Source organism: Oncorhynchus tshawytscha, linkage group LG06 (genome assembly GCF_018296145.1).
Source record: "Oncorhynchus tshawytscha isolate Ot180627B linkage group LG06, Otsh_v2.0, whole genome shotgun sequence".
Classification (NCBI taxonomy): Eukaryota; Metazoa; Chordata; class Actinopteri; order Salmoniformes; family Salmonidae; genus Oncorhynchus; species Oncorhynchus tshawytscha.
In genome coordinates, this window is record NC_056434.1 from 47665356 (window position 1) to 47679801 (window position 14446).

At 44.2% G+C, this 14446-nt stretch overlaps 1 protein-coding gene across 1 annotated transcript; it reads left to right on the forward strand.

Moving 5' to 3' along the window:
• Positions 1-147: 147 nt before the first annotated feature.
• On the forward strand, positions 148-12522 carry LOC112252641 (receptor-type tyrosine-protein phosphatase beta-like). The gene is made up of 7 exons (XM_042323329.1): positions 148-691; positions 775-1051; positions 2856-3170; positions 3366-3626; positions 6811-7013; positions 9576-9836; positions 12384-12522. Exons 1-6 carry the CDS (start codon positions 635-637, stop codon positions 9597-9599), a joined length of 1137 nt encoding a protein of 378 aa, XP_042179263.1. The 5' UTR covers positions 148-634; the 3' UTR covers positions 9600-9836; positions 12384-12522.
• Positions 12523-14446: the final 1924 nt, after the last annotated feature.

Below are 14446 nucleotides of genomic sequence, written 5' to 3' on the forward strand. Positions count from 1 at the left end.
CACCCATGCCATGCCAACTTTTAGCCTGCTGTATCCTATGGGTGTTAGTTTAAGTGGGCCATAAGGTCTTCAGAAAGAGAAAGTCCAAGGCCAGCAGGAAGGAAAGAAGGGTGTGGTGGGGCAAGAGGAGGGGAGACTGCTCAAGGTGCTGTTGTCCAGACTCAAGTGAAAGTTAGGGCTGTGAGAAATACAGTAGGCTATTTGATTAGAACTTAGGCTACTTATGAATTTATAGACAGTTTATAGACAGAGGGCTGAAGTGGATGCTTTGATATGGAATACATTTCCTGAGCACTCTGTCTACCTGACGCCAGGAATGGTGTAGGAAAAGTATTTAGCCTAGAGATTTATTTCATTTATTTAACCTTTATTTAACTAGGCAAGTCAACCTAGAGTCAGCCTAGAGACTGAAATGGACGAGATGGTAGCATGGGAAGAGACTGCGTCGTCGAAAGAGATGCCAAGCTTTGTTAGGCGCGTACAACTACTGTAACGCCTCCAACATGCCATTGTGATATTCTGAATATAATTATACATTGTTATTTTATGGACCGATTATGACAACCAATGTTGAAATACATTTAATATTTCTTCTATCATTTATTGACCTAACATATCTAAATCAGCGTCCGCAATGTTTAGATGTTCGACTGTTATTTTGATACTTTGTTTACGGTGGAGTTGTGTCAAGGTGAGTCATGGTTAAAGTACATTTAAAATGGTTCATTCGTTTCCACCTGTAGCATACCCGTTGCCTCTTTTTGTTCCTTTCAGGTCGAGACCACTGAGGCAGTAAAGTGTTCATTTAACCTGACTGAAACCAGCGCCAATACGGATTCTATTGCACTGGAATTGATAACAACAGGAGAAGCGTGTAACTTCACCGTGTTTTATGAGCCTAGTCGGTCCGACATAACGGATTGTTATCAACATGGGGAGTACACTAACGTGTATATCTGCGATATAAGGGATTTGGAACCAGGAACATTACACCAATTTGAAGTTATATCGAAGAATGATGGAGAGAGGGGCAACGTATCAGTGCGTACAGGTAAGCGTTTCAAACCTAAATTCGTTTCTATTCTAATCTATTTTAACCTAATCAATAATATTATATTCCAAAAGTATTAGACTGTTATATTGACTTTAATCCATATCAAACGTGCTACCGATATCTGATGTAAAAATATTTTCCAGTATCAGACAATATATGTTTTTCTGTTTATTATATTTATATTTTGAACCATGACATTCGATTGATTATTTTTCGTAAAAAATATCATAACCCCTTCAGAAGATTAGGTGAATGACTCCTCTGATGGCAAAAACGTGTTATCATTGAATAGATCTAACACGTATGATGTCACATTGTGACAGAAAGAGTTCTATCATTTATTGAATATATCTTTGAATCTCTGAGGGCTCATGAAGGCTCTCTCTCTCTCTCTGTTGGCGTTTTATTCCACAAAGGATAAAAGCACAAAAGTTGATACTTAATCTTGTTAAAAACATTTGGAATTTTGCATATGTATCATTTTACAATTTTGCAGTAATATTTGACCTATAGGGAAAGGGCTTCAAATAGTATATGTTTATTCGGGATATCATATCCTTTTTCATTATTCGATTTATGGTTACAGTATTGATTATTTTTTTGTGCACAGCATCGCACTGATTGTGAATAGATTCTGTGCACCACTTTGAAGAACATAGAGAATAGATAACTCTTGTGCCGACACCTCCTGAAGTCCAGTAGGTACACTTTATCCCACTGTACCTTAGTACAATCCTTTGCACATTGTCAAGGCCACAACCTTAGAATGTCCTGTCAAGAACCACTCTGGTCAGTGGTCTCAAAGCTCTAGACTAGAACTCAGTAAGTTCTGGAACACAGCTCCAATCATCTAAAGTTGTTGAGGCAGAGGTCAGTAACAACGCAGAGCATCGTGTTTGTTTCCAGACATATCTCCCTCTCCCCAGAGCCACATCCCGTCAAGCATTGTTTCTTTGTACTAACGGATACAGGAGGCCTCCATGTTTTCTTTTCATGGCACAGATAGATTACACTGAGAGTACACTTCACATCTTTGCGTTGAAAGTGTGCCCAAGTTTTTTTCTTTGGTCCTTGTGAGTGGACCACAACGTTTCCATTTTTGACAGTAGCTTACAAAGGATGAAATCCTCAAGAATAACAGTTCAGGAATTGCCAAATCACTTGGACTTGACATTATCCAATATATTTTGAACACGGTAGAAATCACAGATACAATGTAGTTATTGTGTAATACAGTAGTGGTCTTGCCAGTTTGGTTTTAGGATTGGACGGACAATGTCCTTAGGGTTCTGCTGATTGGCCAATGTGATTCCTGGGGTTGCTATGAAGAGAGGAAGCCATTATGAAGAAAGGGTCAAAGTTCAGCATTGAGCTACGGGAGGCACTGGCCTCTCGCCCCGTCCTGCTCCTCTCTCCCTCTTTGTTTTTGTTGTTTCCTGTAACGTCTCGCTCTCACTCTAAGACGCATGCAGGTTTCCCAGTGAATCCAACACGACATTCTTTAAAGAACCAAAACAATATTATCTCTCCCCTCCATCGCAGGCAGTCACCACTGGCCTTCAGCTGAAGTACAAAGGCAGGATGCAGAGACTCTTCATGCACTTTTCTCCTAGTTATGTAATATCATAGATGTTTAATTGAGGTGTAGATAATATTGCCAAGGTGCTTCCCCTTGGTTGCTGGTTTATGGGATATCTTTGTTTTCTATAGCAAAATTGCCAACACATTATCTCCATCTTTCTCGCTCTCCTTCCTCTGTCCTCTCTTTTCTCTCTTTTATTTCACTCTCTCTCTCTCTTAGACCCAGTGGGTCCATCCAGGTTGGATGTACTACCAGACCAGATCCAAGCAACCCAGTATAAGAGTCCTATTCAGGGTCAGGGTGGCTCCCATAGCCTGCACATATCCTGGCCTCGATCTCGTGGGCAGGTCGACTGGTATGAAGTCACACTACAGGACACCAAAACAGGGACGAGCCGCAGTACCCGCATCATGGGAACTGCCGCCACTCAGTCTCGCTTCACCGCCCTTACCCCTGGAACCCTCTATGCCCTAAGCCTGGTGGCAACGGCTGGGAATAAAACAGCCCTGCCAGTGCTGGCCACTGCAGCCACAGGTGAGGGGTCATCTTGAAGCTCTAGTATGGTTTGACTGGTCCTCTGATCACACATGATTTGCCTGGTCTTCCACAACTACTGTGCTGCACACCATCTATTTATGATACTGTAGATAGCATAGAAATCCCTGATCTACCTTGTCTTGTTAGACATCATTACTCACTGACACTGACTACTCTGTCTTGGTTACCCAGCTCCCTCAGCTGTCAGCGGCCTCCAGCTCTCACCCTCCTCCAGCAGCCTGAGTGTTTCCTGGCAGCCCGGTCCAGGCAGGAGAGAGAGTTTCAGGGTGCTACTGAGGGAGCAGCAGGGCGCCCTAGTCAGGAACGTCACCCTTAAGAGTAGTGTCACCTCCCACACCCTTGACGACCTGTTGCCTGGGACCCTGTACACTGTCACCGTGGTGACTGAGGCTGAAGGCCTCCAGAACGCCATCTCCAAACAAGCAGTCACAGGTATGGCGAGTAAAACACCTACGAACCATGGCATGGTAACTCTGTTTGGGTGGTGACAGTCCTCATTGGTGTAGCAGTGATGAATCTAAGTTTACATGTTAAAATAGTAAGACTGACATGCAAAACTCAAGTTCAAGTCTTTAACCCTAGCCCTATTCAATGTGTCTGATAAAAAATTTGTTTGTTAAAGGTTATTTTTGCATTGTCTCTTATTTTTCAAGTCGTCTGCCATCAAATCACTTAGTCCCATTGTTTGCCAACAGAGCGATCTAGGGCTTCAATGTCTCGGTAGCTTCAATACAGGTGCAAGATATGGTGAAATGTCTCTCACATATTTATCTAACTTAGTTTGTAGAGCTTTGTTTTACTATCCAACACTGCACCCTACCACCATCACGACCATGCTTTCTCTCTGTCGTTGTTTCCAGGATATTTTAGGCTTCTCGATCCCACCCTTCCCTTCCTCTTTCTGCAGCTGGCTGGCCCATCAAGGCCTCCCAGAGCGCTCCCTTCCCCTCCCAACCCCCCTAGACATCAATAGAAAAATAGGAAATTACTATGAAATAATAAAATATTTCAGTTCTGTGTATTGCTTAGTTTTTATTTGATTAAATTAATCATCTCATCTCTGCTCAGACAGTAGCAGAAAGCCAGCCAGACAATGTTATCTCTGTGCTCCCCATACTGTGCTCTCTTTAGTCACCCTATTTAGCTAGGCGTCTAGCTAGGCGGCTAGCCTTGCCTAAGTATGCTGCAGTGCTGTCTGACAAATTAATTTGATTAGTTCTTAAAAAGGTTATAGATAAGGCATACTTTCACTAACGGTCTCTATCCCGCTCTCCTATCATTGTGTGTACATTCTTCTCTCATGCATTCTATGCGGTCGGTGTGTGTCTAATCTATAGTAGCAAGCGTAAAAGTGTATCCATCTCTGTCCGGGCCGGAAAGAATAGGCACAATGGATGATGGTCATTGGAGGTAATTAACTCATTTCTGTGCTGAACTACAGTGCCTTGCGAAAGTATTCGGCCCCCTTGAACTTTGCGACCTTTTGCCACATTTCAGGCTTCAAACATAAAGATATAAAACTGTATTTTTTTGTGAAGAATCAACAACAAGTGGGACACAATCATGAAGTGGAACGACATTTATTGGATATTTCAAACTTTTTTAACAAATCAAAAACTGAAAAATTGGGCGTGCAAAATTATTCAGCCCCCTTAAGTTAATACTTTGTAGCGTCACCTTTTGCTGCGATTACAGCTGTAAGTCGCTTGGGGTATGTCTCTATCAGTTTTGCACATTGAGAGAGTGACATTTTTTCCCATTCCTCCTTGCAAAACAGCTCGAGCTCAGTGAGGTTGGATGGAGAGCATTTGTGAACAGCAGTTTTCAGTTCTTTCCACAGATTCTCGATTGGATTCAGGTCTGGACTTTGACTTGGCCATTCTAACACCTGGATATGTTTATTTTTGAACCATTCCATTGTAGATTTTGCTTTATGTTTTGGATCATTGTCTTGTTGGAAGACAAATCTCCGTCCCAGTCTCAGGTCTTTTGCAGACTCGATCTGGTTTTCTTCCAAAATGGTCCTGTATTTGGCTCCATCCATCTTCCCATCAATTTTAACCATCTTCCCTGTCCCTGCTGAAGAAAAGCAGGCCCAAACCATGATGCTGCCACCACCATGTTTGACAGTGGGGATGGTGTGTTCAGGGTGATGAGCTGTGTTGCTTTTACGCCAAACATAACGTTTTGCATTGTTGCCAAACAGTTCAATTTTGGTTTCATCTGACCAGAGCACCTTCTTCCACATGTTTGGTGTGTCTCCCAGGTGGCTTGTGGCAAACTTTAAACGACACTTTTTATGGATATCTTTAAGAAATGGCTTTCTTCTTGCCACTCTTCCATAAAGGCCAGATTTGTGCAATATACGACTGATTGTTGTCCTATGGACAGAGTCTCCCACCTCAGCTGTAGATCTCTGCAGTTCATTCAGAGTGATCATGGGCCTCTTGGCTGCATCTCTGATCAGTCTTCTCCTTGTATGAGCTGAAAGTTTAGAGGGACGGCCAGGTCTTGGTAGATTTGCAGTGGTCTGATACTCCTTCCATTTCAATATTATCGCTTGCACAGTGCTCCTTGGGATGTTTAAAGCTTGGGAAATCTTTTTGTATCCAAATCCGGCTTCACAACAGTATCTCGGACCTGCCTGGTGTGTTCCTTGTTCTTCATGATGCTCTCTGCGCTTTTAACGGACCTCTGAGACTATCACAGTGCAGGTGCATTTATACGGAGACTTGATTACACACAGGTGGATTGTATTTATCATCATTAGTCATTTAGGTCAACATTGGATCATTCAGAGATCCTCACTGAACTTCTGGAGAGAGTTTGCTGCACTGAAAGTAAAGGGGCTGAATAATTTTGCACGCCCAATTTTTCAGTTTTTGATTTGTTAAAAAAGTTTGAAATATCCAATAAATGTCGTTCCACTTCATGATTGTGTCCCACTTGTTGTTGATTCTTCACAAAAAAATACAGTTTTATATCTTTATGTTTGATGCCTGAAATGTGGCAAAAGGTCGCAAAGTTCAAGGGGGCCGAATACTTTCGCAAGGCACTGTAGGTTGGATATTTTTTTTTAATGAAACTACAACTCCCTTCAGCCCGATGTCTTATTTTTTATGGTCCATTTCTGGTTTGTTCAGTAATGGAGTCTCCTCTTTTACCTCATTTGCTTCCTCTCTGTCTCAAGGACACTGATGTGTCACGATCGTTGGAATAAATGGACCAAGGCGCGGCGTACGTAGAGTTCCACATGTTTAGTTGAAATGAAACTCACAAAAACAATAAAGAGCTAAACGAAACGTGAAGTCATGGAGTGCTCACAGGCCACTATGCACAAACAAGATCCCACAAAAATCCAGTGGGAAAAGGCTGCCTAAATCAGAGACAACGATAGATGATTGGGAACCATACCAGGCCAACATAGAAATACAAAAACTAGAGTACCCACCCTAGTCACACCCCGACCAAACCAACATAGAGAATAAAAGGCTCTCTATGGTCAGGGCGTGACATGATGATCCTTTCTTATCTTTAGTTATTGTGTTGTTTTCCTTGATCTAAATCCTTCTCCCCACATGTTTAAATCAATACTGATATTTTCTCCTTCTCACAGTTCCTGTGGCGGTAACAGAGCTCTTCTTGGAGAACCACGGCAGTCTGGACACCCTGAGGGCCTCCTGGGTCAATGCTAGGGGCGGCGTGGATGCATACCTGGTCTCCCTGGCAACCCTAGGCTCAGCCAACCAGGATAGGAAGCTTTCCCCCAACGCCACTGAAGTGGTCTTCAGCGGCCTGACCCCTGGACGGCCCTATCAGGTGACTGTGAGGTCAAAGGTCGGAGAGCAGACAGCTGAGGCAGTGGCCACAGGCAGAACAGGTAAGTCATTCTGGAGTGTCAATCAACTAGCCTTTTCACATGATTGAGCAGAGTTAAGCCAAGTTGAGCCGAGCTGTACTGCCTGGTCACGGATCCACCATAGTTGCTGGAACCGTGCTGGAAAGGACAATGTGAATCTCTCACTTTCTCTCTCTCACCATCCCGCAGTGCCAGCCAAGGTGTCTCAGCTGTCCATGGTGGGCGTCATTGATGGCAGCACTCTGAAGAGTACATGGTTGCCCCCAAGAGGGGACTGGGAGAACTATCGTGTCCTGCTACTGAACGGCACGGTGGCTCTAGTCAATGAGACAGTGAGCAGGCTGGTTAGACAGTACTCCTTCTCTGTAGCTTCCTTGGGGCTGGTGCCTGGCAGGCTCTACACAGCTCAGGTCATGGTGGGGAGCGGTCTGTTTGGCAACACCGCTCAATGTCAGGGGAGGCTAGGTACGTTACATTAAACATTTTTACTACACTGTATTTCAAATCAAATCAAATTTTATTGCTCACATGTGCCAAAAAACAACACATGTAGACTTCACAGTGAAATGCTTACTGACCAGCCCGTTAAAAAAAAAAAAATATATATATATATATATATTAGCTACATAAAATGTTTATAGTAACACAATAAAAGTAATAACGAGGTGCCAGTAACAAGTCAATGTGCAGGGGTACTGGGTGGTACTCACTACCCTTTGTAGCGTCTTGTGGTTGGATGTTGAGCAGTTGCCATACCAAGCAGTGATGCAGCCAGTCAAGATTCTCTCAGTGTTGGAGCTGTAGAACTTTGTGAGGATCTGAGGGCCCATCTCAAATCTTTTCAGCCTCCTGAGGGGGAAGACACATTATTGTGCCCTCTTCCCGACTGTGTTGGTGTGTTTGGACCATAATAGGTCCTTAGTGATGTGAACACTGAGGAACTTGAATCTGTCGACCCTCGTGGCGGATGTGTTGTTGCCTACCCTCACCACCTGGGGGCGGCCTATCAGGAAGTCCAGGATCCAGTTGCAGAGGGAGGTGTTCAGTCCCAGGGTCCTTGGCTTAGTGATGAGCTTGGAGGGCACTATGGTGTTGAACTCTGAGCTGTAGTCAATGAACAGTATTCTCACGTACGTGTTCCTTTTGTCCAGGTGGGAAAGAGCAGTGGTGCTCTCACGCATGGTTCAGTGTTGCTTCCCTCGAAGCGAGCATGTAAGGCATTTAGCTCGTCTGGTTGGCTCGCGTCACTGGGAAGCTCTTGGCCGGGTTTCCCTTTGAGAGGGAATGTTTTGTATGCATTCCTGTGTGTGGAGTAAAGGATCTACAGTTTTTTCCCCCTCTAGTTGCACATTGACATGCTGGTAGTAATGAGGTAAAACAGATGTCAGTTTTCCTGCATTAAAATCACCAGCCACCCTAAGCGCCGCCTCTGGATTAACATTTTCTTGTTTGTCTATGGCCTTATACAGCTCGTTGAATGCGGCCTTACTGCCAGCATCGGTTTGTGGTGATAAATAGACAGCTATGAAAAATACAGATGAAAACTCTCTTGGTAACTAGTATAGTCTACAGCTTATCATGAGGTATTCTAACTCAGGCGAGCAGAACCTCAAGACTTCTTTAACATTAGAGATTGACAAAGAGACACACACACCCCCCCCCCCGGATCTTACCGGACTCTGCCGTTCTGTCCTGCCGATGCATATAAAAACAGCTTGATGTATGTTATCCATGTCCTTGTTCAGCCATCACCACGAGAAGCATAGATAACAGTTCTTAATGTCCCATTGATAGGATAGTCTTGAACGGAGCTCATCCAGTTTATTCTCCAGTGATTGCACATTCACCAATAGAACAGATGGTAAAGGCAATTTATTTATTCACTCGCTGCCGTAGTCTCCTCAAGGCACCTGCGCGCCGGCCTCTATAGCGTCGTTTTCTCATGTTTCGGGGAGTGTCGGGGATTTGGGCCTGGTCCGGGATAATCAATGTCTTTCGCCTTCGACTCATTGAAGTAGAAGGCGAAAGACTTCCCAGGACATCTAGTGGATGGCCTTTCCAGAAGAGTGGAGGCTGTTATAGCAGCTAAGGGATGACCAACTCCACATTAATGCTCATGATGTTGGAATGAGTTGTTCGACGAGCAGGTGTCCACATACTTTTGTCCAGAAGCTCTTTTTGGACATAGGAAACGATGGCGGAAAGTTAAGATTAGCACCAAAAAATACACAAAAAAAGCACAATTGGTCAGGAGCCCTTAAAACGTCTGCTTTCCAAAGCAGCGCCAATCTTGCTGGGTCCCCTGCTGGGTGTTTACCCAATGTTGTTATGGGTTATATGTTGTCAAGAGCATTTAAGATGTCTATTTAAATTGCCATGGCTTCTGAAGTTTTCATTTTTGTTTTGATTACCCCTCCTCCTTTGCCCTCTCTCTCTTTATTCATTCACATAATATTCCTCTGCCCCCCCCCGTCCCCCTCCTCTCTCTTTACTCAATTACCCCTTCTCCCCCTTTCTCTCAGCCCCTCAGCCTGTCCAGCAGCTGATGGTCCGTCACGGTGATGAGACGTCTCTGAGCGTGCTGTGGTCTCGCCCCGCGGGGGTGTGGGACGGGTACACCGTGGTCTTGAGACAGGGGGATACTGTTGTGTCACAGAGGACACTGTCCCGTGACGCCAGGGAGTGCACATTCAACGTCCTCATGCCCGGACGCCAGTACGCCATTGCCGTCACGACCAACAGTGGGGGCCTAAACAGCTCGGCTTCAGTGATTGGACGAACCAGTGAGTCACGGTTCCAAAGGGAGATGGATTTCACCTTTCTTTTCCCAATGTGTTTGTTCTAGACACGACACTAGAACATTGTTCCTCACAGGTTTTGTAGTCATATAACAGAATTGTTGTTGTTGTCATATAATAATGAGCTTCTCTCCAAATCAAATCAAATGTATTTTTATAGCCCTTCTTACATCAGCTGATATCTCAAAGTGCTGTCCAGAAACCCAGCCTAAAACCCCAAAACAGCAAGCAATGCAGGTGTAGAAGCACGGTGGCTGGAAAAACTCCCTAGAAAGGCCAAAACCTAGGAAGAAACCTAGAGAGGAACCAGGCTATGTGGGGTGGCCAGTCCTCTTCTGGCTGTGCCGGGTGGAGATTATAACAGAACGTGGCCAAGATGTTCAAATGTTCATAAATGACCAGCATGGTCAAATAATAATAATTACAGGCAGAACAGTTGAAACTGGAGCAGCAGCACGGCCAGGTGGACTGGGGACAGCAAGGAGTCATCATGTCAGGTAGTCCCGAGGCATGGTCCTAGGGCTCAGGTCCTCCGAGAGAGAGAAAGAAAGAAAGAGAGAAAGAGAGAATTAGAGAGAGCATACTTAAATTCACACAGGACACCGGATAGGACAGGAGAAGTACTCCAGATATAACAAACTGACCCTAGCCCCCCGACACGTAAACTACTGCAGCATAAATACTGGAGGCTGAGACAGGAGGGGTCAAGAGACATTGGCAGAACTGCTTCTTTATGATCTCACTATGATTAAAAAAAAAAAAAAAGTTGTTATTTTTTGGACATAAAATACTAAAAACACCAGCAAATCAGCTCCAAGTGATTTTAATTTTGAAAATCTTTTCCAAAGTATTCCCACGCATAAGAGAGAGATACTGTTAATGTGATTGTATACAAATGTCAGCAAGGTTTGAAATTATTCTGTTTTGGTCAAATATTATATCTGTTTGGGCTTCTTGCGGTCAATTTGCAGTCTACAAATTCTTTGTAATTATGTTAAGTTATTATGTTATGTTATGTTTGGGGCGGCAGGGTAGCCTAGTGGGTAGAGCATTGGACTAGTAACCGAAAGGTTGCAAGTTCAAATTGCTGAGCTGACAAGGTACAAATCTGTCGTTCTGCCCCTGAACAGGCAGTTAACCCACCTTTCCTAGGCCGTCATTGAAAATAAGAATTTGTTTTTAACTGACTTGCCTAGTTAAATAAAGGTAAATGTTCTGGCACCCTGAGCACCGCTCAAGAAAAAAAATTGTCCCGCTGCTGAATCATCACTGATCAAAAATATAAACGCAATGTTCCATCTCCTTTAGTGAGCATTTCTCCTTTGTCAAGATAATCCATCCACCTGACAGGTGTGGCATTTCAAGAAGCGGATTAAACTGCATGATCATTACACAGTGCTGGGGACAATAAAAGGCCACTCTAAAATCTGCAGTTTTGTCACACGATGCCACAGATGTCTCATGTTTTGAGGGAGCGTGCAAAGAGCTGTTGCCAGATAATTGCATGTAGGTTTTTTGACCATAAGCCGCCTCCAACATTGTTTTAGAGAATTAGGCAGTACGTCCAACAAGCCTTACAACTGCAGACCACATGTAGCCATGTCAGGCCAAGACATCTGGCTCCTTCACCTGTGGGATCGTCTGAGACCAGCCACCCGGACAGCTGATGAAACTCTGGGTTTGCACAACCAATGAATTTCTCCGCAAATTGCCAGATACCTTCTCAGGGAAGCTCACCTACGTGCTTGTTGTCCTCACCAGTTTCTTGACCTGACTCCTGTTTGGTGTCGTAAACTACTTCAGTGGGCAAATGCTCACCTTTGATGACCATTGGCACGCTGGAGAAGTCTGCTCTTATGAATCCCAGTTTCAACTGTACCGGGCAGATGGCAGACAGCGTGTATGGCATTGTGTAGGCGAGCGGTTTGCTGATGTCAACGTTGAGAACAAAGTGCCCCATGGTGGGGTTATGGTATGGGCAGGCATAAGCTACGGAAAACTAACACAATTACATTTTATCGATGGCAATTTGAATGCACAGAGATAGCCGGACGAGATCCTCAGGGCCATTGTTGTGTCATTCATCCGCCGCCATCACCTCATGTTTGGGATGCTCTGGATCGACGTGTACAACAGCATGTTCCAGCTCCTTCAAATATCCAGAAACTTTGCATAGCCATTGAAGAGGAATGGGACAACATTCCAAAGGCCACAATCAACAGCCTGATCAACTCTATGCAAAGGAGATGTTTCATGCTACATGAGGTAAATGATCACACCAGATACTGACTGGTTTTCTGATCCACGCCCCTACCTATGTTTTGTTTTAAGGTATCCGTGACCAACTGATTAGGGCCTAGTGAATGTACTTCAATTGACTGATTTCCTTATATGACCTGTAACTGTTTATATTTTTGTTCAGTGTAGTTGATGATCTCTGCCCTATGGTCTCAACTATGGTCTACATTTCTCTCTATGGTCTCTGTTAATGTCTCACACCTTTGAAGTTCCTCTCTCTCCGTCTCCTCTCAGCCCCGGCGCAGGTGACCAGTCTGCGTGTGATCAACGGTGGCAGCACAGACAGCCTCCAAACCCAGTGGGAGCGGGCGGCCGGAGAGCTGGACTCGTACCGTGTGCTGCTTATCCACGACAGCAGTGTGATCAAGAACGAGAGCACCCCGGCCCACACCACGGCCTACAGCTTCCTGGCGCTGAAGCCTGGAGCCCTCTACAGGGTGGTGGTCACCACTGTCAGGGCCGGACAAGCCTCCAGACAGAGCGTGGCAGAGGGAAGCACAGGTAGACAACACTATGATCACTGAATGATGTAGCCTACATTAAATGTATAATGTTAAAATAGATCAATTAGAAGACAATGTTCAGCTAGCACACATGGATATGAATTACGATAAAAGCGCTCACAGTTTTAACTGTCTTTGTGTGACAAACACCCGTACTAGTTTATGCAAAATAATGTCAGATAATGTCTACTATTCGGGGATTGCCAGGATATTATTCAGAACTTTCTGAGCTCTTATCTGATGCGACAGGAATTTTCCTGGAATTTCCAGGATATCCGACTATGCAACAAACATGTCAAGGTTTTCCTTTCAAAGACTTCCCTTCATGGAGGGAAAAGGATTGGGGTCTACAGTATTTTGTATGGTTGAATCCCAGCTATCTTAAATCTGAGAACGTTTTCATTAACAGATGGCGGGGGAAACAGCCCCACTGGCCAGCATGGTAAAATATGCAGTACATATTGTGCTCTTCTATTGCGCGTCCGAGGGGAAAAAACAGAGTTTTTGCAGTGTCTCCTCAATCAATCAATCAAATGTATTTATAAAGCCCTTTTTACGTCGGCCGATGTCACAAAGTGCAATACAGAAACTCAGCCTAAAACCTCAAACGGCAAGCAATGAGGGTGTAGAAGCACGGTGGCTAGGAAAAACTCCCTAGAAAGGCAGAAAACTAGGAAGAAACCTAGAGAGGAACCAGGCTCTGAGAGATGGCCAGTCCTCTTCTGGCCGAGCCGGGTGGAGATTATAACAGTACATGGCCAAGATGTTCAAATGTTCATAGATGACCAGCAGGGTCAAATAATAATAATCACAGGGGTTGTAGAGGGTGCAACAGGTCAGCACCTCAGGAGTAAATGTTACTTGCTTTTCATAGCCGATCATTCAGAGTTTGAGACAATGGGTGCGGTAGAGAGAGAGTGCCGAAAACAGCAGGTCCGGGACAAGGCAGCACGTCCGGTGAACAGGTCAGGGTTCCTTAGCCGCAGGCAGAACAGTCTCTGTAGTTCCCTGGGCTGTTGCTGTGGATACAGCTCTTTCTGAACTGCCAGCTACTTGAGATGAACATACGAGCCAGATACAAAGTTATAAAGCTTCTGCAGGAGAGCAAAAAAATTAACTGCCTCAGGCACTGATTTTACAGCATCGACAAGAACCAAATTCAAACAATGTGCATTACAGTGCACATAAAATGCAAATCTTACACTGTTTTTAATCTGTGCAGACACACCAGAATGCTTTCCGCTCATGACGGATGCACTGTCATAGCCTTGCCCCACACGATTATTTCTGTAGTCCAGACTGTTTTTTTCAAGGCAATCAATGATCATTTTTGTGAGACCTGCTGCATCTAAGCTTTCAGCTGACTGAAAGTGTAAAAAGCTTTTGTGGATGGCCCCATTGTAATAGTACCTCACAACTAAAGACATTTGTTATTTTTTCTTTAAATCTTTGGTTTCATCTGCAATTACACTAAAAACTTAACTTTCTTTTACGTCTCTCATTATTTCACTTTGTACCATCTCAGCTAAGCTCTCAAGAACTTCATTTTGGATTTGGTGGCTTGTGTACTTACCATTGCCACATGCATTCATCCTTTTCTCTATGAGAGGGTCAAGCTTTGCTATTTTTTCTATGATTGTCAAAATATTTCCCTTGTGAGAGTCATCCGATTCCCGATGACCTCTCTGCGCTATATTTTGAGTGGCAGTTAATAGGAGCACATGTGCAATTGTTTTTAATGTAAGTACAGTTTTTCTCCACTCTCATTTATGACATCTAACATTGATGTGTTGC

What these genes read in the sequence shown, in the direction of transcription:
- LOC112252641 (XM_042323329.1), top strand. Translation starts at nt 635, where the DNA reads ATGTTTAGATGTTCGACTGTTATTTTGATACTTTGTTTACGGTGGAGT. An exon ending in CAACGTATCAGTGCGTACAG is followed by an intron (nt 1,052 to 2,855) that starts GTAAGCGTTTCA and finishes TCTCTCTCTTAG; the next exon opens with ACCCAGTGGGTCCATCCAGG. An exon ending in CCCCTGGACGGCCCTATCAG is followed by an intron (nt 7,014 to 9,575) that starts GTGACTGTGAGG and finishes CCTTTCTCTCAG; the next exon opens with CCCCTCAGCCTGTCCAGCAG.